The sequence below is a fragment of the Chelmon rostratus genome, chromosome 3, assembly GCF_017976325.1.
Source record: "Chelmon rostratus isolate fCheRos1 chromosome 3, fCheRos1.pri, whole genome shotgun sequence".
Taxonomy (NCBI): Eukaryota; Metazoa; Chordata; class Actinopteri; order Chaetodontiformes; family Chaetodontidae; genus Chelmon; species Chelmon rostratus.
In genome coordinates this window covers 10573326-10600931 of record NC_055660.1, presented here as the reverse complement: position 1 = coordinate 10600931, position 27606 = coordinate 10573326, and the positions used below count along the sequence as shown (strand labels likewise).

The 27606-nt window shown below is 40.6% G+C and overlaps 1 protein-coding gene across 2 annotated transcripts; it reads left to right on the top strand.

The window, feature by feature from the left end:
• Positions 1–14945: 14945 nt before the first annotated feature.
• etaa1a (ETAA1 activator of ATR kinase a) lies at positions 14946–22628 on the top strand. 2 transcript variants are annotated; one of them, XM_041933672.1, is made up of 7 exons: positions 14946–15231; positions 15980–16111; positions 16386–16456; positions 16630–16742; positions 16847–18375; positions 20746–20808; positions 21182–22628. In XM_041933672.1, exons 1-7 carry the CDS (start codon positions 15066–15068, stop codon positions 21286–21288), a joined length of 2181 nt encoding a protein of 726 aa, XP_041789606.1. In that variant the 5' UTR covers positions 14946–15065; the 3' UTR covers positions 21289–22628. The 2 variants fall into 2 exon arrangements, with proteins under 2 accessions (XP_041789606.1, XP_041789607.1); XM_041933673.1 differs by lacking the exon at positions 20746–20808.
• Positions 22629–27606: the final 4978 nt, after the last annotated feature.

Here is a 27606-nt window from a genome sequence, read left to right as displayed (position 1 = left end):
TATATACACCTACATCGATCTTCTTCTTCTTCTTCTTCTTTTTATTATTATTATTATTATTGCATTGTTTTTCCCAGACATCACCAGTTTTGTTCACCAGTACTGACGAATGTAGGTACCCAGTATTTACAAAAATTCTTAATATCAAATCTATTTCTTCTATCCTGTGAATAAAGTTTATTATTGTTATTTATTAAATGCCCAGTTGTTCCTCTCTTGTTCCCCATAGTTATGTTTTTGTTCCACTGTACCTACAATTATGAATGAATGTAAGAAGCGTTAAGTATTTTACTGGTATCTGATTCATACATTGAAATTACGAATCTCAGTGAAAGTACATCGTAAAGCTGTATTTTTAAGTCTGACCAAAATTTTTGATTCAGACATCTTCCAATCTGACTGCTGCAATTTGGTGAATATTTCTCTTATAAAATGAAAAATAACTTCCTCTACTGCTAAAATAAGTTCATGATGCAAAACTTGCTCATCCATCAGTTGGAATTAAATCAAACTTCAGTTGGACTTTTATTCTCAGTGTTTCCATTATAGTGAATAATGACCTTGACTTTTGATAATTAAAGATAAAGCGGAAAAATAACTGACAACATTTCCGTTGTAAAAAATGATGGATAGAAATCAAATGTGAATGTGAACTAAAGTGATGTGTACAAATCACATCAGTTGACTGTATATTAATATCAGATATGGCTACATCCTACAATTGATATAACTACAAAAAAATTATAAATACAAACATAAACTGCAGTTCAACACTGTTCTCACCCATGGATTCATTTCCCCTCATAATTTTGCACCTCTTTTAAGTAATTTTGCATGTCTTTTTAATCATTTAACATCTCTCTGCAGTCATTTGGACCTTGTTTTGTCTCTTTGTAGTCCTTTTGTGTCTATTTGTAGTCATTTGATTGATTGACATATGTTAACGGGGATCTTATTCTGAAACTTTCAACATGTGTTCAGTAATCTATCCATGATGCTAACAAGCCAATTACCTGACAGCTTCTGTCCCAGGTTGCCAGCCAGTTTCCTGGGGAAATCCTGATATTTCATGTGACGTTGGCGAAATGTGAAGGGGAGTCCGGTGTGTTTTTCAGTTGCGTCAGTTTGCTCTCAGTGTCTATTCTGTCAGCAGGAAAGAATGCCACAGATCTGTGCAGATGGTGATAAATTGTCCCTGAGGAGCAGTGGGCTCTTGTGCCCAGGGGATGACCCTCTCTGGCTGCAGGCAGCGAGCCTGCAGAGGCAACGAGGTTTATCTAAACAAACCAACTCCTGATTCGTACTCGAGTAACAAACGTTAGCCTGAGCAGACCCAAATTCCAAGGAGACATCAATCTGCCTCCTCCAGGTCTGGGCCTGTGACCTGCTGCTCCATCAATACTCAGTTTGAAAACAACAGCCGCCATGAGCTCACCCACCTCCTCCTGAAAGCCTCTCTGTTCGCCGGCTAGATCTGTGAGATCCCGGAGAACTGAACACAAAGTTGGATAATTTATTGCCTTTAATTAAATGCTTGCTTCAGGAGGGATTAAATGTGTTTCCCCCTGTGCAGGGCAAAAGGGGAAGGTATTCAGTGTCGGACAGAGGATCCAGAAACTCGTGGAGGGGAGGATCATGGTTACCTGGAGAGAGGAAGTGCAGGAGGTAAGGTGGGGGAGAGGATGGGGGGGGGGGGTCAGTTTACTCCAACGGGTCACGTCAACCTGGTGGGCAAGAAGTCAACCTCGTCTATGAAAGACGGTCATCGTCTGCTCACCTAAAAATGCAGGTAAATTAAAGACCACAGGACATGTCAGCTACAGTTATTAGTAATAGTATTGGGAGTATTGGGAGCTGAAGTAGCAGTAGTAGTATTTGTAGTATTCATAGTAGTAGTATTGTTTTGTTTTTTCCCTCTTTAGCATGTAGCTAATTTCGAACATTTGTAAATGTAATATAAAACAATATAAAACATTAGAATATTATAAAGATGTATCAACAAGAATGACAGAAAAATTGTCTAAAACTAATAATAATATCTGAAAAATATAAAAGGAAACACTATCCAAATCACATAAAACTGTCTAAAAATGTCTCAATTAAAAAACATAAAAACTATAAATAATACATGAATAAATAAAAAAAAGAAAATAATTCCAGAAATTAAATTAGCTTTAAATCTTTCAGATGTAATGCAAAAAAAGGTAATTTAAAACAACAAAGGTAAATACAACAGGTAAATAAAAATAGTCTGTTCATTTAGTAGCTATTCTGCCGCTTTTGATCGTTTACATTTTTTTCTCTCATTGAATTTCCTTTTTTCTTCTTGTCCATGTCGTCTTAAAAGCGGGACCAAAAGTTCATTCATGACCTTGGAAACTACTGGATTTATTTAGTGGTTGTTCTGGCATACCTGAGTCCTATAAATTAAATAAAGTATAATTTTTGACAAAGATGATGAGCTTTCCCCGACCTTAACCTTACAGTGAGTGTCAAAACAAAACCAAAAAAAATGATACTTCACTCATCACGAGTAGATACTGTAGAAAACAAATGAGATAGGTTCATTCAAAAGGTTTCCTCGTTATGTTGATAAAAGAATCATAATCAGGCAGCAATGCTTTTTTTTTTTTTGCAGGACAGATTTAGCTGTTGTATGTAAATGTCATTTCTGAGAGACCCGTTGAGTTCCGGACCTTTTTACCGTATCAATCTCTCATTCTCAGCTGTCAGGCTGAGATGACCGAGAAGTCCTTAAAGTTCTCAGAAGAACAGAAACTTAATTCACATTTGTATGACGATCATGTGAAACGACCAAATGCCACAGAATAGTTACTGAATGGACCTTGAGGCTACAACAAAAACACAGAAATACTTTGAGAAATACAACAAAATAAAACATAAACAGACTTGGACAAAACAGTCTCACCACGACATCCATTTAGTAGCTGATCTAGGGCTTTTGACCATATCACATGATCTTCCGCCAGCATTTGCTCAGTCGTCACGGGATTGCAGATGTTCAAATTTCTGTTTTTGGCCACGCTGGCCTGAAAGTTGAGATTGAAAGTTGATTCTCGGCCTCAGAAACTGCAGTTGACAACACAGCCTCACCAAGAGGTCCATTTAGCAGCTGTTCTGGAGCTTCTAATCACGTCAGTCTTTCAGTCTCAACTTTAAAAATGCTCAGAAAATGGAAATGTAAACATTTACAATTCCACAGCACAGCAAATGCCATCTGCAGAGGAAGAAAGTGGGTCAAAATACAGAACAGCAGCTAAATGGACCTTTTATAATCAAAAAACACATAAATTTAAATGCAAATACAAAAGAAAATAAACAGTTTTAAGGTGTTTTGGATTTAAATGTGCCATGTTTTAAACAGTTTTGGCTCAGCAAAACTACAGAGTGACCAGACAAGGGTGATCAAATGCAGATGGAAATTCTCAGTAAAAACAAAGTTTGAAAGTTTCTCTCACCAGCGATTTCTCTTGTGTTTTCCAGGCTGAAGGTCTCAGGTCAGATTCATTTCTCCTGCTCAGAGGAAGAACTAATGACTCACAGTGACATGTCATCTGTGGCTGTGGGGAAAGAGTGTATTAATCAGGTTAATGAGAGCCTACAGCTCATTCATTTACCATCAGATTCACTTCAATTAGCTCAGCTCGTTAGCGGGGGCGGGGCCTCAACAGACTATTTGTCAATAAACACCACATCAAGACGCCAAGCTGAGGAAGAGCGAGGCCTTCAGAGAACAAACCAGCACAATACTGAATGTTTAAGTCTCTAAACAACGTCTAAATGCTGTTAAATGATGATTAAATGATGGTGATCACATTTTTTATTTGAAAAAAGTGGAAAGAAATTACAATAAAAGTCACAGATTACAGCCATTATGTTAATAAAAATTCAAGTACCAAAGGTGAAAGCAGTGGTGGAAGAAGTATTCATCAACTTCAATAAATGACTTTAATAAAAGTGGCAACACTCTTATCAGAGTCGCGTTATTAAATAAACACTCGGATAGTAATTATTATAACCGAGGCACTAACATATTAGACAGCATTTTATTGTAGCTTTTCAAGGTGGAGCTAACTTTCATATACTGTTAGGTGGGTTACTGTAAGACATTTTACAGGGTTGTTATGGATTTTTTTTTACATGCTAACACATTATTTTTCTCATGCTGTCCATTGCTGCAGAACCTCTGTTCACCCTCTGTCTGAAACACTCTCTTTAGTGCCTGTCTCTTTAAGGCCCTCCTCCTGAAAAGCCAAGTCTGCTCCAATTGGTCAGCTCCCACTGGTGACTGTATAGTTGTGTCATCACCTGAAGTCCCGACTGTTCCTTTAAAATCACATTGAATACAGGCTGAGTGTGTTTCTGTGCAGTGTGCAGCACCTACACCTGCTTTATCATCCAAAATATATGGAAAACTCATTTTCTACAACCTGGGACCTTGAAAATATAAATGTCTTTTTGTTCAGAAACGTAGCAGTTTTACAATTTGAAATATTAAGGACAGTTTATGAGTAGAAAGTAATCCACAACATAATTGTTTGAGGAAAGTTAAAATTCATTTAAAAAATAACATTTAAGCACAGTAATAAAATACTTGTGCTGAGTGTCTCTGCTTCATTGCCTCCACCACCAATATGTTTGATGTACAATTTCAGCTCTACAGAAGCCAACAACATCTTATCTTTTAAATGCCGTCATCTCGAGATCACCAGTAAATTATCTTGAGATTAAAAAAGATTGTTTTCTTGTGATAACGGGTTAATTTATCTTGTTATCTCAGGAAAACAAAGGGCTGATTTCTCAAGATAATGTGGTGTTTATCACAAGAAGCGACTTCATAAGATCCATAAGAGTGAACCGCGTACAGTCGTTGCTCTGTGGGTTTGGGAGTTTCAAAGCAAATCATAAGAACGTTTCTTAACTTTGTAAGAACGTTTGGTATAGTGGATGGTATTTACATTATGGCTAATTACTGTCAGGGATAGGCTCACATTCAGTGATCAATATAAAGCAGATGTGTTACTGTCCAGGAGGCTACAACCAAAAGAAACTACCCATATTGGGTGTTTGAATAGTGTAACAAAGTTTCTATATAGGTAAGTAAGATTGAAGTCTGATGTGTTGATCAAAACCGGCTCCATCTGACATTTTCAGATTAAAACAGTTGCTGCAGTTGTTAAGACCCCGTCTATGCATGCTGGCACTCCTGATGTCTGATAAACATAAGTAATAAGAAGAAATAAGCTCGCGATAAAGAGATAAATTAACCTGTGATCATGAGAAAACCAGCTTTATTCTCTAGATAACGAATTAAAGAACTTGTGATCTCGATGCACAAGTTAATGGGTGGGTATATTCATGAATCCCTACATACTAAATGAAGGCAAATGTATAGAGTTACATCTAAGCCATTCATCTCTGTTCATTTCTAAATATGAAATGAGAGAAGAATTTTTTTATGGGTTTAATCAATGCCAGGAGAGGAATTTAATACATGAACCTGAACCTTATTCTATCCACAACCCTAAAACTTAAGATCAGATCATAGCAGATTGAACTTTATTAATCCTGAGGAAAATTGCTGTGCAGCAGCTGCAGTACAAAGTATGAAAGAGTGCAAATATCATCATTGCCAATTCTTCTTCTGCTTTGGTTTGTAATCCAAGTCTTCGCCCTGAACAAGCTCTTTAATGAAGAGAGACAAAACAAAATGTCCTCACTTGTAGGTACAAATTCAAATAAGCCCTTAAGAGCTAATTTGTAAAACAGATACAATGAACCAGCACACCAGTTTGATAGATATTCCCTCAGGAGCCCCCCCCCCCCAAAAAAAAATCCAAATAAAAATGAAGCCTAAAACTACAAGAACGTACACACATGAGTGATGGTGACGACCGGAAACAGTGAGGGCTTTGTGTGTTTGTGTGTTTTGGAGGGTGAACGTGACCTCGGCTGATGAATCCATGTTAGTGGCGTATGTGCATGTGGTGGTGGGTGATGGAGGTTGTGGGGGTTTGATGGTGGTGACCTCCCCTGTTTCCAGTAAACTGAGTCCTTCCTCTCTGTGACCATCCATCACAGCAGCAGAGCGTGAAGAAACAGCAGCTCATATAAACACTGTGAGGACCTGAGTCTGCACTTTTTCGTGATGTTCTGTGCAGTTAACGCCAATGCTAGCTGCTGCTAAAACACGATGTTTCATTTTAGCATTTTTGTTTCTACACCTCTTCACTAAAGAGCTCTTTCTTTTGATGGAGCTAGGCTAGTGCTTCCCCCCTGCTCTCAGTCTTTGTGCTAAGCTAGGCTAAACATGTCCTAAACATATCTCTAGGCAGGACACACAGACAAAACTGACTTCTGCGCTGGCACAGGGGAAGACAAAAACCAAGAAGTTCACCAAATAACACAAAATAAACAAGACATGTATTTTAATAAATTAGTTAAATTACTAAAATCTGGCCAGGGATAACAGAAATAAATGAGTCCTCTGGGCTACTTCTGCCTTAGGTCTGACTCTGTCCTGGACACACAAAGCTGAGACTGATGCTGAGCACCACATCTGATAGCAAAAGAAAAGATTTCCCGAATCAACCAATTGTCCTTTAAGTCATTTTGTCTTTGTCATGTTTGTTCATTTATGGGCAGATTCCATCAACGTGTGCTCGAGCTAAACTAGGCCAAACACGATTGTTCCTTTAAAGGACCCAAGGCACCGCTACTTGTAATTAAACTGTAAATGTAGATAAACTGTGTTCATTTAAACCAAGCTGAAAATTGTCCATTCAATAAACAGTAGTTCATCTGTCCTAAGAGTCCAAGAAGTTAATTTCCATTAACTTTTTACTTCCCCCTGTGGCCTCACATATTCTCCTCCCCCTCTGCAACCTTTAGATGAGTTGGTCTATAAAAAGTGCAGCTGGATGAGTATCGTGGAGTAGAGAATGACATGCAAGAGAAATTTTACTGAATTGGGTTGAATGTCTTGACTTGAGGTCAAAATGAAGTCAATTATGGTCGAGGCAGAATAATGTCAGGATTTCATTGCAGTGCAGCGATTGCACGCCGGTTCCCAACAGTCCAGTAAAGCTCGTCCATAAATCCAAACAGTCCTCGCTTTTGGAATGGCGGAGGGGATTTCTCCAGACTCCATGAGCAGCGTCCAGGGAACAACAGGAGAATAAGACCTGAGGAGAGTGCTTTGGCTTTCAGTAGACTGAGCTGACACAAGCCAAATAGTACTGTCATCCTGGGAAGAATGAAGGTTTTGGACAACTGGTTTCATTGCTCCACTGCATGTTCAGACACTGGACTCTGAAATGCTGCGTGCTGACAGCTGAGCCTGCAGCACTTACAGTCTACAAATGAAAGCATTCCTGCGGGTGTTTTAGATTTGGAGAGAAAACAGACTAGCTTGATAAATGTTCGGATGCGTTACCCAACGCAATTAGCTGTTCTGCTTTCAAGATCCATTGTGTTTGGCTCTGAAATCCTCTTCTTTGTTTCATCAGAACCACTCTCTGTGCCCACAATGACGGAGCCAGTTCTTGTGAAATTAAATATATCACCACAACAAGATTCTTTGGCACAAACTGTGGCCTCAGGGACACTTACAGACTGGCTTGAGGGCTGTTGGGCACCTCAGGGCATGATGGCCTCAGCTCGCATTGCCTCACATCTCTAACCAGTGTGAAACAGCGGTGGTCCCACCACTGGCAGAACTGTATGGCAGCATGGATTGGTCAGTCAGTCCTTTGTACAGAAATTCATGGTGCCTTGATGACTCTGGTGATGCCTCTGACTTTTCTTCTGGTGCCACCATGAAGTGTTTGTGTGTGTGTGTGTGTGTGTGTGTGTGTGTGTGTGTGTGTGTGTGTGAATGGCTCAACAACTATTGGATGGATTGTCATGAAACCTGGTTCAGACATTCATGTTCCCCTCAGGCTGAACTGTAATAACTTTAATGATCCTCTGACTTCTCATCTAGTGCAAAATTTCTGCTTTTCTAATATTTTATGATCAAATATCTGCAAAGCATTCCCATCAGCCTCAGCTGTACTTTGTGCTTAGTGCTAATCAGCGAATGTTAGCATGCTAACATGCTAAACTAAGAGGGTGAACATGGTAAACATTAAACCTAAACATCAGCATGTTAGCATGGTCACTGTCAGTACTTTAAAAGTATGATTAGCATTTAGCTCAAAGCACTGTTGTGCCTGTAAGTCTCATAAAGCTGCTAGCATCACAGGCGACACTATTAAGATGCTAGCAGCGGCTTACCGAATGCAAATGAAGCTTTGTGTAAGTTCCTCGGCTTGTTAACTAAAATAATGGCTTATTTTGGTGAAAGAGAGAAGCCACTAGCTATTGATTAGCTGTAATGAACGGTGCAAGCAGACAGGTTGCTTGAATTTCTGAGACAGAAATTGAGATACAGTTGAAACCTCTGGAAAATGCCAGTACAGCAAGTGTAACTTATGGTGCTTTGTAAAACTACAGTTTCCAAGACAAAGCATGAACAGTGGAAAGGTGGACTTCACCTCTGACATTGAAAAACTAACTTTATCCACGGAGGTGTCAGATCAGGCAGCTCACATGAACCGATTGCAGTGACAAACATCCGGTGTTGTTGTTTAGGTGTGAGGAATCTGAACCCTAAAGTCGACTGAAAGCTGCATGTTGAAGATGTGCTGCTTTTCCTTTCCAGCCCCTCTGGACGTCTGTACATGCCTCTGAGTCCTCCCGGCCTCCTGCTTGTACTTCTCACAAAAACAAAAAGCTGGGACACCATCTGACATAGATTACAATGGGCCAGTCAGTGGCAATAAATGCAGCATTAAGTCCAGCCCAAACACATGCACGCTGCACTCTGAAGCGGGCACTTTGTGGGCGACGTCTTGGACGGCTTTCAAATGGATGTGACGGAGCCACTTATCGTGGAGTTTATAGGCCAGTAATGAAACAGTAACTGGAGTCGTTTGCACGCATTATAGTGGGTGTTGAAGTGGAAATCTGAAGGGAGGCTTGTGGAACATTAGACTTGAAGTGCGGCGAGCTGTAAACTGTGTACTCTGGACTGCTCGCCGCTCTGGCAGCCCAGCTGAAGAGCACGTCGATGGGAATTCTTTTCAAGCTTGTGATGGAGGAAACGTTGCCCATCTCCGCCTGTTAACCGGCTGCGGCTCAAAGGGGAAACACTGGAAGCATGACGTCAGGTCTGCCTCACTGTAGTTTGCTTCATGTGGACTGATTTCAAAGTCAGACCTCGTCCAGTTTCACTTTTCTCTGTTTCATATGTGCTAAAAATACTTTCCCTCCCGACGCTTGTCTTCTTGTAAGCGAGCCACATCTGCACTGTTTTGAATTAAACATCCCGGCCTGTCCATATCTTTGAACTCTGGTGTCTTTTTTAACAGCTCTATTTAAGGAAAAATATGTGTGTATAAATACCACAAAGCAGATATTTTTCCTTTGTTCTAAAATTCCAGTGGAGTCAAAGGAAATACAGACGCTATAGTCAAATACAAATGTTTCCACTAAACTGTCTTGTTCTTGTCTTATTTTTAAATTGTCATCATCTTGTGTCAGTCAAGTCTAACCCAAACAAATGAGCTGAAACACTTTGATAGTTTCTTGACAAAGTATCTAAGTATAATTAGGAAAATGTACTTCAAGTATTCAAAGTAAAAGTACTCAGTACAATAAATTTCCCCTGTGACTGTTCTACTATGATATATGATATCATGAGATTATTGTGACTCATGCGTTCATGTAAAAGCAGCATTTTACTGTTGGAGTTGGTTGAGGTGGAGCTCATTTTCAACGATTTTGTATGACTGCAACTAATTTCTGATTGATTATTTTTCATTGCGGATGAATCTGCTGATTATTTTATCCATGAGTTGATTAATCGTTTGGTTTGTAAACACTGTGAAAATAGTGAGAAATGTAGTCACAATGGCTCACAGCCCACACTGACACCTTCACAGTGTTTGTTCAGTCCAACCAACAGTCCAAACCTTAACATTAGTAAATATACATTCAAATCATTCAAAGGAAAAGCAGCAAATCTTCTTCACATTTCACACATCACATTTGAGAAGCTGGAAACATGAAATGTTTTTAGAGGAAAAATGACTGAAACCATTATTAACTGACAATTCCTTCTGCTGTGCATGTAAAAACTGTCTGGTAGTTTAATTTATAACTTAACATCATATTTCATAAACTTTATAATATATGTAAGTACAGTACTTAGTAGATATACTGAGTTAAATTCCACCACTGGATATAAAACAACAGCAGATTAAGTGTTAACCAATAATAAAGCCTTACGTTGTACAATTACTTCTGGAGTTTGAGCCTGCGGAGGAAAATCAAAAGAGGATAAACAAAAAGGACTTTTGCTGCAAAATGAGCTGTTGTACAAGAAGCGTTGGAAGCTGCAGGTGGAGCGATGCTACACAAAAGAATGACTAAAAACGCCCCATGAGAGCAGTAACGGGCCAATAAATGAAAGCAAGTGTGCCTGTGTGCACCTGTAAGATCTGCTGGATGTTACGTAAGTGCAACAGTGAGGATCAGTTTCCACTGCGGGGAAAGACAAACCTGTGGTCCCGTTGTATGACTGTTCTGATGATGGCATTGTTTCAAACGTCCACTAAGCTCTTGTCTTGGTAGTTTTGTGAATCATTTCTATCAGTTATGGTCACGGTGCACACAGTGAAGGAACCGACGCCGTCAGATCGCCAGGCAGGATGTAAATAAGCCAAAAGTTTACAGCTAATCACTCAAAAAAGCATCTCAACAACATCAGAGATTCAGAATCATTCATTGAACATTCAGAGCAATCTTTTATATTTTCAGTTAATGTTATTTTCTATGGATCCTGAGATTGTTTGTCTCATTTTAGGCATGTTTTTTAATCAATTATTGATGATGCAAGCAAATAAAATAGCACAAATGAATAAAAATTGTTGTTTTATTGGTGGGTTGATGTGGATGTGAATGTGAAAATTTTACTAGAGTAAAAGTATAGAAAAGTTCCAACATTAGTAACACTAGTAAAAGCACAGTAGTATTGTCAGCTTCATGTAGTTAAAAGTATCAGCAGCAGTAGTAAAAGTATCAGTAGTAAAAGTACAGTAGTATTGTCAGCTCCATGCAGTAAAAGTACCGGTTGTGCAGTAATATGTCTCCTGTGACTGATATCTGATTCTGTGTGACATTATTAGATTGTTAATTCTGAAGCATCAATGTTGGAGCAGCATTTTACTGTCGGAGCTGCTCCAGGTGGAGCTACTTTCAACTACTTTATATACAGTTACCTAGTTTAGTCCAGCGGTGCCCAACATAGGGGTCAGGCCCCTCCAGAGGGTCACCAGATAAATCTGAGGGGTCATCAGATGATTAATGGGAAAGAAGAAAAAACAAAGTTATGATACACAAACCTGTTTGGAAATACCTCTTTGTTGGAACTGCGAACAGCTGATAAACATGATGAAGGGCCCAAACTAGACACTTTTTGTTAGAGGTCACAAGTGAAAAGGGTTTGGAACCAATGGTTTACTCTTTAATGCAGCATTTTATTTTATAGGTTTATTATATAGCGAAATCTTGATCTGCGAAGTAACTGTCAGAGCAACAGCTGTCAGATAAATGTAGTGGAGTACATAAAGCATCATAAAATAAATACAGTAAAGTAAAGGTACCTCAGATTTGTACTTCGCACCACTGCCTCCTTCAGTCGCTGCACACTGGCTCATGAGCTGGGGTTTGATTTCAGACCAGAGTTGGTCCTGCAGTTTGCACCCCGGAGGCTCTCTGGCACTTCTAAGCAGACAGTGATAGATCGGTGAGATTAGAGAGCAGAATATCTGACGCTGCTCTCTGATCCGCCGGCCTGAAAGTGCTCAGACCTTTTCTAACTTTCTAACGAGCCTCCGCCAGCATCCCAGATCACATTTCAAAGACGGACAATGTCTGCTGGGGAAAAAGAGCCATTTAGCTTGCTGCCACTGTAATGTGAAAAGCAGGTAGCTGCCTCTGTCCTTCCTGACAGCTCTGCCGTGGATTCCTTCCTCGGTGCACCGGAGCTCAGTGCTTCTTTAGAGCAGCAGGGTATTCTATTCGGACGCACAGGCCATGAAATATGGTGCGTATCTCTGTTTGGCTGCGGGCCAGGCGGAGGGTCGGCATGTCGGCCCAACAGGATGGTGATGAATCGCTCAGATTTCACCTCAGTCCACAGCTGGCGAGCTGGAAACAGAGCTGCAGTCTTTTCGATGAAATGGTGGACGGGTTGTTTCTGAACCTTCATATATGTGGAACACATTAGAATGTTAAAATTGTCCCAGTGTTTGATTTCTCTTTTTCCTCAGCTTATAAACATGCGCTGTTAAAAAGTGCTGTAGATGTTGTAAAATGTTGATTTTGTTTGAGACATTTGAGGTTTAGAACTCAACACTGGATATATCAGTCACAATAAAAACAAATCACAATAGACAAAGCAATACTGGAAAGTAAATGATGAGAGATGGAATTCAGACTGATGATCACAAAAGGTAACAATAACAATACTGTTGATCCAGCAGGTCTGGACCTGCTGACCCGATCTGGAGCTCCACGATCCTGCTTCAGCCGACGTGCTGCCAGCGCTCTCCCTGACTGCATTATTAGTGTTACTGGTACTCTTGGTGGTAGTAGTAGTAGTAGTAGTAGTGGTAGTAATAGTGGTAAAAGTAGTATGAGCATTAGTGTACATTTATTGGCTCCTTGCTGTAGAATCAATGAAGTTCATCCAGTCGGGCCAGTTTGATCGGCTGCCAATCATATATTGTATGTAGGAAAGGAAAAGTACACCAAACAAAACTGTAGCACCAACTCTCTATTTAATGACTATTTAACTTACTATTAAAATGACATAACATCATTTGAGTTCTTACTATGGAAAAACATACTTTGGAAAGCAAATGAGATGTTAGATTTGGGCTTTATGGTTCATATTGTCAAACAATATGTTTGACTTCTATAAGAGAAAAGGCTTTGAGGCTGAGGACGACCTGATTTGGACTAAGAATAAAGAGCATGTACTGCTTCTTCCAGTCCTGAAAAGGGCTTCTAGCATAAACATTCCACAAAGAAAATTGTGGTTGTAATAGCTAATGATGTGCTGCTTCCAGGCCTGCAAGTAACTCCATAGATTACAACTGTGGGCAGTGGGCTAAGAGCTAAACCTGCAAAAACCCACTGTTTGATTTACACCTTAGAATTTGGTTCTTTGTTTGTGGTTTTGGGAAAAAAATACAAAAACTCTACATCACTAGACAGGATCGTTGATACTGACCGCAGATAACATTAAGTGTCAACACTAAATTGTTTTCTATGACACCTGTGTGTAGCAGCTGACAGTTTGGTTATGGTTAAGTTATATTGTGGCCAAAGCAAACTAATTTTGATTTATCGAAGTGACCTCAACACCCTGTGAAAGCTGGCATTGCATGTAAACCGAGAGGTGCAGAACCGGCCAATAGGGATGTATTTCCTGTTCAACCCCTCTCCCTTGCACCTTTTGGGACGATCACAGCCACTTCATGCAGTGATTGGTCAGCTGTGTAGAGGTGTGAAAGTGGGCGGAATTTAAATGTCTCTCTCAAGCTTTCTTCAGTCATCACACTACCACTTCCATCACTTTTTTACAAGGAGAGTCAGAACATGTGCTCCCCAGTGGAGGGAAGCAGCTAATTACATTTACTCAAGTGCTGTACTTAAGTGAAAATACGAGGTACTTGTACTTTAGTTTATGCTACTTTATGCCTTTACATCACAATATTTAACTGCTAGAGCCACTAAATTTTACCCAGAAAACAACAAAATTATCACGCATGATACTTACATGAAGTCATCATGTATATAGAAGAATAAAACAGTTAGAGCTAGCAGAAGCTGCCGATGTCCCAAAGTCCACACAATAATAACATGTGAAAAAAATTATTATCTTGTGTGCATAAGATAAAAATACTATCTTTCAGGACCTTGAAGGCTCTATAATTTAACACTCTGAAGGAGCCATAAGTGAGTTATTTTATTTTTCTTACTTTAAGTACATTTTGATGGTAATAAGTACTTTTACTCAAGTACACTGTGGTATGGTTACTTTCACTTAAGGAAAGGATTTGAATACTTCTTCCTGGAGAGAAACTGTGGATGCTGTTGAATACAGCCAGGTGGAGGCTAACAGCAGATGACAGGTGTAAATATTTAAACCAGTAGATATGGTTGGATGAAGGCCTCATGCATACTGTTTCAGCCTGTTAAAAAAACCCAAAGCTTCATAGACCTGATTACAGTCAACTGAACCCCTTTTTCTTGTTAGGAATTTGTGCTCCTCTTCCCCACCCACTGAACATGTATTACCCACTAACACCAACTATTGCAGTGCTGGACTAGTAATATTATCTTATAAATTACATGTTTGTCAAACATGGACTTTGTGTGCTTCCACCATCATCTGTTATAATTCAGTGCTCTCAGTCACTTTGCTGGTGTTTTTTCCACAGAAGTTAACTTGTTACAGCAGCAGCAGCAGTTACAGTTACACACTGTTAAAGTGTGTATGTACTCTGGGCCCAGCGGGATGTGACATGTTAATCCTTCCTTTGGGGAAACGGCACAGGAGGAGGAGAGCCGCTGCTGCTGCAGCTTCAAGGTTGAAGAATATCAGACGTTTTTACTACAATAGCGGGTTGCAATACTATGACAAAACATTTGAAAATTATTATGGTGAAAATCACTGTGATAATGAAAAACAAAATCCAGAAACAATAACCCCCAAATGCAACTCTGTTTGCGCAGTATACGCGCAGCTTTGTTGCTATTGAACGCATCGCCCTCGAAAGGAATTCTGGGAACGACAAGATGGCGGGACGTTCAAAAACTCCGCCAACTGGTCGAATGGACAACAAAATAAACTGTAAATAACAAAGTACAAAGTAACTTCGTTTAAAAAGATGCCCTGTCAACAGATCGACAGGTAACCGCCGGTAGCGATGAACCGAGGTAGAAGGAAGTTTGACCCTCCGTCCGGTCTGACAGGCTCGCCGCTCCATCAACAGACGGCCACATCAAAACCAAACCGGCTGAGCAGAACTTTCAGACAGAGTCAGCAAACAAAAACAGCGGCGCAGATCGACTCTCCAAACAGCCAACAGTCAGGTCAGTAACTGCATTTCTTTCTATTTAGTCTTATTTTATGTGTTTGAAGTTGTTGCCGGCCTCTCGTATGAGCTGTAACCTGTACAAGCCCCGACAACGACCTGCTGTATGTAGGTAACTGCATGCCTACACTCAGAATCCTCGCAATTTGAGGTTTTCATGCATTCTTAACATGTAGCATTGATCTACATCATAAATCGTGACCAAATGTGTGTTTACAAACCATAGTTTTCAGTGTTCAATTCGGTATACAACAAGTTCACCACAGTGCATTTTATGACCGGAAAATTTAAACTCAAATAAATATTTTTTTTCTGCTGTCATCAGCCATAACAAGCCTCGGATGGCATTGGATAGCCTTGTGCAAGATTTTTTAAACTGGAATGAAATATCGTTCAGTGGATTACATGTATAAATTTACCTAAATTTTAAAAAAAAACAATCCACAAACATTCAGACGTGTTAACATGAAGCTAACAAGTAGCTCCTTCCAGTTTGAGTCCGTCACTAGCAAAACCGCACATGTATGTTATATTCATAAAATTATTTTCCATGAGAATGAATCAGAAAGTACAGTTTAGCAGTCAGTATTCTTAATTCACATCTTACAGTGTCTGTCTTACTGAGGTGAGACCTTGAGCCAGACACTCAATCCTGACAGCTCCAGACCTTGACCTCTGACCTGAGCGTTAACTGTAGTCAAATAAATGTTGTGTGTGAATCTGTGTTTGTGTTTCTTCTCCTCCAGATTTTAAGACCCCGACCAGAATCCCGAGATCGAGAGCAGGTGGTGGTTTCAGTGAAGAGTCTCCACACAACGACTCTGACTTTCAGCAGGACATCATCTGGGACGCCACGTCTCCTTCACCCAACAGACTCGGTAATCTTCAGACTGCCAGCTGGGATGTGTATTTAGGAAGAGATTCAGCATCAGCAAGTTCATCATGTCAGTTACTGATGCAATGACAGTACATTGATTAGCTGATCAGTGGAAAACATCACTTTGATTTCAGATTGATTCCTGTAGTCCTTTAGGAAACAAAAATGATGAAATGATGATGAAAATGATATTTGATGCCACTTTTCTCCATCTCTTTGGTTTCCTGTTGGAGGTTGATTTTTGAGCTATGTGATAACTCCGTTTTACTCTTCAGGTAAAAGAGGAAAGAAACAGCGTGCTGGAGTTGTGGACATCTCAGAGATCGTTAACAGGATTGCTCCGAAGGTCAGTACCATGGCTGGTGGGATGAAACATCGTCCCCAAAAACTTTGAGTTCTTGCAGCTATTGGAGCTGTTCACTGTTCATGACTGTGCTCTGAATCACAGCTCAGATCAGTAGATGCCTGTAAACTGCATTTATTTACATTCTTGTTGTGTTGTTTCCCGTCTTTCTGAAGCATGGCAGACCTGAGAACGCAGAGCCAACTTTACAGCAGTGGATCGGAGACAGCGCCACCATTCCCTGCACACCAGATGCTCAGGTGCCCAAACCCAAGAAGAAATCCCCGAGGTAGGTTCAGAAGAACCAGCAAGTACAGGCCAAATCTATACATCCATGTTGTGTTTCCACAATTTCTCTGTCGTCACAGTAAGCTGAGTGTTTTGTTGTCACAGGCCGAATGCAGTGGACGACTTGCTGAAACTGGCCAAACAGTTTGACTTCAACATGTTTCGTCAAGATGAAGAAGTGGAGGACCTGCACCAGCAGAGTCTGGAGCTCCTGTCAGAGGATATCTTGGATTTAGAGAACAGTGAGAATGACGTTTCATCTTCGCTTCCTGGAAACTTTCAGCCAGCTGGGAAGGCAGCAGCTGCAGCAGATGTGCAGGTCCACCTGGATCAACATATGGAAGACGATTTGGATTTTCTGTTTGATGGACCGACCCAACATGTGAGCGGAAACTTAAGTCAGGTGTCGTCACAAGTAAAACCTGCCTCTGATGGATCTTCCAAAGAGGCTTCTGGGAAACTGTCTTCTTCCTTACATGGTTCCACTTGTAGTGTTTCCACGACAAACACTAAAGGCACTTTGGTAAACCAAGAGTTTGAGGATGATTGGGAAAATGATGACTTGCTAAATGACTCTTTAGTTTTGGAGATGACACAAAATCCTCAGAGCTTCTCTGCTCCGAAGCACTGTTCAACCCAGAAACCATCCAGTGAAATAAAATATCAAAGACCAGTAAATGTTCCCACCAGTGAAAGTGTTGGACTCAGCCAATCAGCAGCTTCTAAAGTGGAAAAGGACAATGTCAGACAAAGAACGACTTTCAAACTAGAGTCAAATCCTAATTTCTCTGCCAGAAGAATCCAGACAGACACATGGACAAAGTCGAAGGTGGATTTCAGCTCAGAAACAGCAGTTAAAGACAATCACCAGAGCAGGTTTTCAGCTGGTAGAGGTGTTGTAGTCAAAGCAGGATCTCAGAGTACCTGCCAAACATCAAACATGGTAAAGTCAGACCTACAGAAACCCCAGTTTCATCACAGGACTTCTGTTGGAGGCTCGTACGCCAAACACAACACAACTGCTTCTGCTGCGTCAAACACATCAGCTACAGAAACAGCTGCAAGCTTTCCACAAAGACCTGCGGTAGTTTCATCCCACCACGAGGCACCTGCTGGTGCCGACCTCCTAGATGAGGACCTGTACTCGTTCTTCTTGTCTGACCCGGTTTGGGACGACCCAGCCGATGACGACCTGCTGTGTGAAATGTGTGAAGACGTGGAGAACCAGATGCAGAGGGTGGAGAACGTTTCCACTAAACAGACAGTGAGTCACATTTCAAACCAGAGAGCAGCTTTGCAGCCGGCCAGCAGAACCTGGGACAACAGAAACCAGCCAGCCAATCAGCAACCGTTTCCCCAAAAACAAACACCAGCCACTCTTCCCTGTGCTTCAGCTAGAGCTGGCAGTTCACTGGCCGGAGGTTCTGTCTCCAACTTCACTGCAGGTGCACAGATGAACGCAGGGCCGGATTCTTTCAGATTCACACAAGCAAAAAACGTTTCAGGACCCACAAAGAGTTCAGCGTGTGTGCAGGGGAGCAGCAGGGTCCAGTCAGCAGCGCAGGGAAAGACCCACAAAGACCAGTTCACCTTCAAGAAGCCGAACAGCCCAGTTTCTACAGGGGGCAGCAAAGGTAAGAGCACGTCCACACAGCAGCTTCAGACACTCAGTGAAGTCACAGCACATTCAGGCTTCGTGCTCTTCTAGTTAAGCGCATCGCTGCACACACAGACAACCAACACACCTGCTGTCCACTTCCTGCCATTGAGTGTGAAACAACCACATCATTGAGGAAGCGTGTGATGCTGTGATTGGATGAATCAAAGGAACAACCTGCTGTTTATGCATCTACACTGTTTTGATGTGAGTTGCTGAGTTCTGGAGATATCATCTGTAGAGATGTCTGCCTTCCCTTGAGTATAATGGAACTAGATGTCACTCAGCTTGTGTTGCTCAAAATGGCAAAAAAATAGCTTTGAAAAAGTCAGCAGCAACGTCTCTTTAGAGAAATTGTGATGCAGTTACTCAAAATAATCCACAGACTTTGTTGTTAGCACCTTCATTAGGAACTGTTTTCTTTTTACCAAAGCACATCACTGCGCAGAAGGAAGTGTGCATCTACTCATGGAGAGCTGTAACGTTAGCTAGCAGTATTGTTAGCTATAAACTAATCTCCAAAAGCAAGCAGTGTCAGACTAGACCTAGAGGAGTAGATGCAAATCAGGGGTGAACTCTCGTGTGAGCTTGTGAATGCAGCTGCCTTGCATGGTAATGTGATTTGGACTGTAGGACAGCTTACAGCGTCCCTGGTGGTGTTGGTAATGCACCTCTAAGCTGGTTTAAGAGGAAGAGAGTGACAAGAAAACATGGAGGGCAAGAGTGAAATTAAAGCACAGAGCAGGAGGCGTTCCAGCCAACCCAAGACAATGGTGGCTGGTGTTTATTTACACCTGCAGGGCTTTGCGGTAACTTTGTTTGCACATAGCGTTGGTGCTACAGAGGCTGAAAGGTTTGTAGCACAAGTATAGAAACGTCTTTAAGCATCTCTAAAATCAACCACCAGTAGTGCAGTTCATCACTGAAACAGTCATCGAAAGGCAGAGGACATTAATGCTGCCTGCATGCTCCATCCAAACCATAACAACATATGTTTTCAGACAAACATTTTCTTTATTTGCCTGTAACAGGAAACTGCAGGGACAGAACATCTCTTACTACAAAATATTCATATATTACTTTAAATGTGCCGCATCAGTCTCAGTAAATTTATATCATCATGCAATATAATTTCTGTTAAATTAATAGTGATCATCCAGTCATTGACCACAGCTAGAGTCTGTGAGCAGACATCACTTAATAAAAGGACTCATCTCCTCGAATCTTTTCTGGACCAACCATCATCATGTTTTTATACATTTCTATGAGATTAGAGCTGAATTTCTATTGTTCATCTCTCTTGTACAAACATACAGCTCTCAGTCATTTATTTCCACTTGTACAAAACTGGAACATTATTGTTCTGATACACTCAGGATATGCTGTAAGTTTTTGCACATAATGTGTGACTTCAAATGGAAATGAGCAAAATGTGAATATTTCACTAGAAGTGTAATTAAAAACAAAATTATTGAAGGCTGCCAGAAATGTACAAATGTACTTAATCTTTTCCTGCCTCCCAGGAAGAGAAAAGAATGTATCAATTACATTACTTATTACATAATCTAACATAAATGGAAACTAATTACATGACATTACATAGGGAAAGTTCATCTTAAATGTTATATTATAGAACAGAAGATAAAGTGTTTTGGTATGAAAATCCTCATTTTTAAGCTAACTAAGTATCCTGTATCATAAAAACATGTCCGGCCTCTGGAACAAAACAAACCGCCTGAACATCAGTTCAGAGTTATGACAATTTTAATTTTAATTTTGTACCAATATGGTGGAAACTGGTGCTGGATGTATGGACTCTTTGCAGCCAGTGAGATTATTTTTAACCACATGATTGACGATAACGAGCAGGTAGATCTGCATCAATTCACCTCACACCCACACAAGCAGCTCCGTCTGCGTCTCTGTTTTCACTTTAAAACAGTGTTAAACCATCTCGGTCCAGACGGTCTCACACACACACACGCTTGCACACACACACACACACACACACACACACACACACACACACACGCTCTGCTGGGCTATTGTGGTCATTTCATTCATCGCACTTTCACTGTTTTGTTTTTCTGACTCATTTGAGGCAGATGTTATTGTTTGTATGAAGTTCCAAATAAAAGCAGGAAGTATTTAAATCTGATGAAATACTGTAGGTCATGGAGTTTTCAGGCCTCGTGAGTTTTCTGGACGAGCGCTCGCTAATGTCATCAGCCGGCACAGTTTTCCGCATGAACACAGTCCAAATCAAAAGCACTCTCTTGTAGTCTTGATGTAACTGTGAGCAAAAACAACGTTAAAGTGAAGCGTCTGCTCCGCGAATGTCTTGTAGCCACAGCGAGCTGCTTAGAGGGAGGGCTGCAGGCTGTTCCTGCACTGCGAGCAGGTGATGAAGGTAAGCAGCTCTTTGTACTGAGATGTTTCTGCTGCTTCTCAGCTCTGATCACAGCTGCTCACGCTATAGTCTTACAGTTTTCCTCCCAATGCTAATTATTGCACTGTTACTATGGTTACAAGTCATTTATCACCAGATTATTTAAGGGAACTGACTCTGACCCTTTTCAAAGAACTGACCCTCCGTTTGTCCGTCTTTTGCATAATTTTATCTGTTAAAGTAAATGTGGATGCATTCTGTCCTGGTTTTGCACTTTTTTTTGGATGTCTGTATCGAATAAGAGGCTTCAGGTGTTTTAAGTCAAAGCGTTTGTTGATTAAATCGAAGCTCTTTCCGCCTTCCTGTGTCTGTACTTTCTGTGTTTCCTCTGCAGCTGTGAGTAAATGTTCAGCAGCAGAGATCGAGCTGAAGAAGCAGCAGGCGATGGAGAGACGACGACAGCGACTGCAGGCCGCCCAAAACCTCCGAGCACCCACCTGACAAACAGCCTCTTAACACAACAGACCTTTAGAACAGCGTCTCACCTCACCTGGCTCAAGGTGAAACCGGACAGAAACTGCTGCGCTGTTGTCAGAGCGCCACCTGTCCAGCACTGCTGTCAGCATTTCACACCACTGGCGACTTTCTCAGTGGAAAAGCGTAAATGTTTGAATCAGCTCGACCAACATTTCTTGTAAAAGTTGTTCATTTAGAGTTAAACTGCAGCTGTGCTGAAAATGAGCTTTATGTTGTGTTTCTATTCTTTCACAAATTTTGTGTTTTTAAATTAAATCATGTTTTTGTGTCTTTAGATCAATAGTTGGGGAATATGCTCATTAACCTTCTTTCTGAGAGTTTGATTATAAGTGGTGTGTAATTCAAGTATGGAGCTGGAGTTAGGATGTGGTTAGCCTAGCTTAGCATAAAGACTGCAAGCAGGGGGAAACGACTTACCACACTTTGTTTCATTTGTTCGATCTGGACGGAAACCAAAATGTGAGAAAGACAGTTTGTGGTTTTACAGTGAGGGAACTATTTCTTGACAAAAAACTGCGTATCCATACGCCCAGTGCATCTGTGCAGCATCTCCAGCTACAGTGCAGGCTGCCAGATAAGCTCAGTGAGCACTGGGTTTCGTTTCAGGAACAATGGCTTCAAACCTGGCAACCTCACTGTGAAGACCAACTTTCAGGAAGCAACAAGAAATAGTTCCAGCACATAACTCACATACAGAGTGTTAATCAGAGAGCGTTAGAGGTGTTGGTAGGTACATGTTTGAATTGTGGACAGAGCCAGGCTAGCTGTTAGCCCCTGCCTCCAGTCTTTAAGCTAAGCTAGGCTAACCACGTCCTGATTCCAACTCTGTACTCAACACACGGACGTGAGAGTGGTATTGATCTTCTCATCTCATGGAGAGAAAGCAAATAAATGTGCTTATTAGAATGGTGAATTATTATTTTTAATGTCTGCAAGAGTTGTAAATGTTTAATGCAAGAATGTTTTAAACAAACAGCCCATTGATTTGGAAAATAGTTTGTTTGCTGTCATTTACTTTGACATCTGTTACTGCTAGGCTAGCAGTTTCCCCCTGCTTGCAGTCATTGTGCTAAGCTAGGCTAACCACATACTGGACAGATGGGTTTTCCAGAGTGACATACTGTTCCTTGAAGATCTTCTGGCCGTCCATTGCTGATGAGAAGTCACATGAGGGCTGCTGTTCTTCACCTTCTTTTGATTGTGAACCTGAGTGTCAACTGTGGCTGCTCTTCTCTTGCTTATTCACTTTATTTTCTGTGAAGCACTTTAACTGCTTTTAAAGTGTTTTACCAATAAAATGTTTACCGTTGATATCATCACTGGTTGTCTGTGATCTGTCTACAAAAACCTGAGAGCAGTTCTGTTCTGGTCCCACGAGCTGTCTGATAAAACACTAACAATGCGCTCATGTGATAGTAATTAAACACAAACTGGCTTTCATATGAAAATCATTTAACTTGCTCATTGACTGATGTGTATGAAAAGCAGCAGACTGTGTGGACTCGTCATGGTCCAGCAGACTCTTTACAGAAGGCGAGATGACAGGAGGCATTTATTTACATGTTATACTGTAAGTTGAGTTATTGGTTATTGTAAAAATTTATTCTCTCATTCCTTGAATTAGACTTAACATAAAAAAAACAATTATTTAACTTAACTTTAACCCAGCTTTAACACAAAAGTCACCTGAAAATTAGGCGTGGTGTGTACAAAACAGATAAAAATCTAAATTTGTACTAATGAGAAAAATATAACGGGCACTTATGAAATATCTATAAATGACACTTACATATATACACATAACATAACAACGTGTGAGTGTGTGTACATGTGCATATAGTGTATACATATACTGTGTATTGTGCCATGTATTGAGCATCTTGAAGTATCTTTAGTATCTTTTTACAGTGTGCTGCTTTCAAGTTCTCCTTGTCAACACGTTTATTCAACTTTCAGATAGAACTGACCAGCCCTTCATGCAAAGTGCTTAAATTAATATTTTCTAATTATAATGACTTTCAGTGTTAAAGGTTTTATGTTTTACAAATCCAGCCTGAACCCCTAACCAGAGAAAGTTTTGTTCAAAATGTGTTTCAAAAGTAAAAGTATTTGTTGTGCAGCAGAATGCTCCTGCCAGTGTTGTATTTTATGCTGTTTGTTCGTATTTAATGATTGTTTCTGGTTTATTGTCGTAGTTAGTGCAGGTGAAGCTACTTGAACTACTTTTGAGTAAAGATTTTATAAACTCACCATCAGCTTTTATTATGCAGAATCTTAATCTTCACAATAGCTAGTAGCTGTAGCTGTCAGATAAATGTAGTGGAATAAAAAGTGCAATATTTTCCTACTGGAGTGCAGCAGAAGTATTAAGTAATGTACAGTAAAATAGGAACACTGAGGTAACTACTCATACTTAAGTCTAGTGCTGAAGTAAACCTTCGTCCACTGATTTAATAAAGGAAATAAAATTAAGCACACAGGTTGAATATGTATCTATAAATGAAAGAGGAGTGGATGAAATGTTCCCTCATGTCAGAGTCACAGCGTCACCTGAACATCAGCAGGTGGGAGTCACCTGTCCTTAGCGGTCAGGTGGTCCGCTCGGCCTGTCAGGTCTCTTCATTAACAGTCTGGCAGCTGTCTGATGGAGCAGATATCGTCCCGGCAGGTAAACCGAGCCTCGTTATCAGCAGACAGGTGTGTAACCGTAGTCCAGCACGCTGCTGCAAATCACAGGCACACAGATGTAATCAGCCTCGGTTTAATCACGCTGCCTTTGTCCCAAACGTACTCCAGGATTCACTTTACTCCATTTGTAAAGGAAATTTCTCTGAAGTTTTTCTTTGCCAAGTTGAGGTAGTTTTTTAATTATAAAGTAGCTTATTTTGGCAATGAAAGTTCTGAATGTCAGTGCGTGTGAGTCTTATATAACTCAGCTTATGTTTAGAGAGAGGAAGATTATTTATTGGTCTAAACATTCATCATGAGTCATTAAATTATTTATACTCTAAAATAAATAAATCAATAAATAGCATGGAGACTGCAGGTTTACATTGCTACAGAAATAAGCTTTTTTTGTTTTTCAGTGCATCTCATAGACTTTACGAAAGATTTGTGGTTAAAAGAAATTTTTCAAAATTTACTAAATAGTATGAAAATATTAACCGAGAAATGAGTCGATCTTGTTTTTTGCATTTCTGTAGTAACAGTAGAGTATAATGACTTAAGCACACGTTGAAATGCATTTAAGCTGCCATTTATTGCATCAAAAATGAAGTTTACACATTATTCATTTAGCAGTTCTTCATTTTGTAAATATCTGACCAGTTTTCTAATGAAACATAAAACATAATAATACTTCATCCATTACTGAGTCACAGTGCAGTAAAATGTTTATATTATATGTGATTTCATTAGATTATTGTGACTCAGGCATTCATGTAAAAGCAGGATTTTACTGTTACAGTTGGTTGAGGTACAGCAGCAGAGTGTCTAAAGTCATAAAGTAGTGCAGTAAAAACTACAGTATTTCCCTCTGAGGTGTAGTTCAGTAAAAGTAGAACATGGCAAAAAATAAAAGACAAGTAAAGTAAAAGTACCTTGTATTTGTACTTCAGTACTTGAGTAAATGTTCTTTGCTGCATTCCACCACCGGAGGCGGTGTGAAGTCACATGACCTCTTCATAAATGTCCACTTGTGTTCCCAACTTTGAGAAACGCATATTAGGCTGAGTGAACCAATCAGGACGAGACTTTGTAGCCACCAATTGCCAGTGATGTCTGTCAACTTGATGTGGAGGTCTCCTGCCCCCTGCTGGCCACAGGTTCATTAATGCAGCTTTAATATAACCACTGTTTAAGCATTCCACTTGGACACATGCAGTTTCTCCCACTGCAAGCCTCGCATACCCACACCCGTCTCCACCCTTCATTTTAGTGCTGAGTCAGCACTGCAGGAAGGCCTGGCTGCACCCATTACCATTCTGCTACAGTGGAAAAGCACTCTGGCTTGTTTGTATTTCTTAAAACCAATCACAGTCGTCCTGGGTGGCGCTAAGACCAGGATGTAGGAATGGTGCCCTTGCAGAATATTGTGTGTGTGTTTTGGTGGAACGTTTGCGTTAGCGACCAGGCTACGGTTCAGGTAATATTTTCAGCGTGTTGGTTGCTAGCTTTGAGTTTGTTGTTTCCCGTAGCGACGAGGATTTTGAAAATCGCAGATAGTGAAAGGGAAGAAGAAAGAAATGGACGCCCAGTGGCAGGCTTATACCCACAACCTGCATCCTGTGAGTCAGATGACAAGAAGCCAGACGTCCACATTTGAATGGCAAAGATGGAGCACATGGTTGATTTACATGAAGATCTAAACACACACACACACACACACACAGCTTGTGGTGATGCTGGTGTGTTGCTGCAGCTCAGCCGTTTCGTGGCCTCACCTGACGCCTACAACAACATGGCTGAAAGTGTTTACTGCAGATCTCCTTACTTACCTGCCGGTGAAATGAAGTTACCTGAGAGTTCCACTGAACTCTGAATGACCCCCCCACCTCCACCTCACTCTGCTCCATGAATTATTCCCAGGCCAATCACAGAGGATAGTGACAGGTGAGAGGACGGCTTGGTGCCCGTCCAGCTTTTACAGACGACATCCACACTGATAAAGAGCGGGACAGGTTTCACTTTAAAGACGTTTTCTGACGTCCTCGATACGTTAACGTCAGCCGGCAAACAAACAGGAACTACACAAACTAGTACAGGGTCATTTAAGACGCTCTAAAACCCTGCTGATACCAGTTAGAAGGCAAAGGGAGAGCCACTTAAAAAATAGAGCACTAAGTCTAAGACATGAAACTGTATTCTGCATCATTTCAAGCAGGATTTCTTCTCAGTGTCCAACCAGCGAGAGATTAAGCTGCTGTTTCAAGTATCTAAACCTGAAACACAAGCTGCTCTTTGTTCCCTCATAACTCGGCCAGAGGATGAAGCTGACGTTTCTGTTTACTCTCAGGACGCTGTGTGAAAATCCATATTTCTAGGAATCGTGTAGTTTTAGCCATTACAGCACAGATCACTTCGTGAGCCAGAGAGACATTTTAGAGGTCGACTATGCAGGCTTTCATGTTGGCTCGTGTGAAAATAAATCTGGAGTCCAAATCACAAACAGATGAGCAGCTTCCACGAGAGGCGGCGGGCTCGGGGGTCCGAGGGCGCAGCTGAGGGACTATGAATGAGACTTTTAATTGGCAGCGACGGCAACAACTGGCCGCCTCCTCCTGCAGCTCAATTAGGAGCATTCAGACCTGGAACGTCAGGTGATGTGATGCTTCAGTTCAGGAGGTGAAACACTTTCCTTTCTAAAAAAAAAATGGGACACGGTTTTAGACATCTATTGAAAATGAAAACTAGACAAGCTGGGTAAAACCTGAGTGATAAAGAGGAAGACAGATGAACTGACAGAGTGAAACAATAACCGTTTTAATGCGTTGCCACGTCAGCAAAGTCTCTGATAAAAATATTTATTAAAGCCACCAGTTGCCAGGAAAAAGATCAAGAAACTAATTTCATCTTAATTCCTGAAAATAATTATTAAAGTGAAGTGAAAACATCATATTAATGCAGTAATCTGATCTTTTTCACAAATGTGACTCAAATTTTTACCAAATCTCCAGAAAATCGGGAAAAGAAAATGTGAATTTATGCTCATTTCTATCCACTACTGGACATTTTCACTGTACAGTAAACGTCTCACAGTATTACACATTATTGACATCATGATCAGTTACAATGTCTTTGATTACAAAGACCATTCAATTATATTTTCATTTGTTTAGCATGAGAAAATCTTAAGTTTTTCACAAGCCATAACTCAGTTTCCATGGTAACACTAGAGCGTTTGACTAATACCCGGAACAATCATTACCATCCCATAATTATCCCATGCAATGGAACAGCTGTTGACTGCTCCAGTAAATAGGCCGAACCTTAGATTTGACTTGACAACAGGAGATATTTGTCGAACCTTTCGCTCAGCTATGTGCCAGACAGCTAACGATATGCTAGCAAGAGACAACGTCAATAACATGTTTGCTTATTTTAGACAAAGACTGCACATCAATTCAGAACATTGAACAGTTTCACTGGACCTAGTTAGTTGGTCTTCATTACCAGGAATTAATGGACACCCTGCAGCCAATCACAATCAGGTATTCACCTACACTGTGGTTAGATACAACATAGGAGTTATTATTTACATAAACTACGTCTTCAACCTTTTGT

Bases quoted from the DNA above. Each gene is read 5' to 3' on its own strand.
- etaa1a (XM_041933672.1), top strand. From the start codon at position 15,066: ATGAACCGAGGTAGAAGGAAGTTTGACCCTCCGTCCGGTCTGACAGGC. The intron at 16,112-16,385 runs GTAATCTTCAGA...TTTACTCTTCAG, and splicing joins TCCTTCACCCAACAGACTCG to GTAAAAGAGGAAAGAAACAG. The intron at 16,743-16,846 runs GTAGGTTCAGAA...TTGTTGTCACAG, and splicing joins CCCAAGAAGAAATCCCCGAG to GCCGAATGCAGTGGACGACT.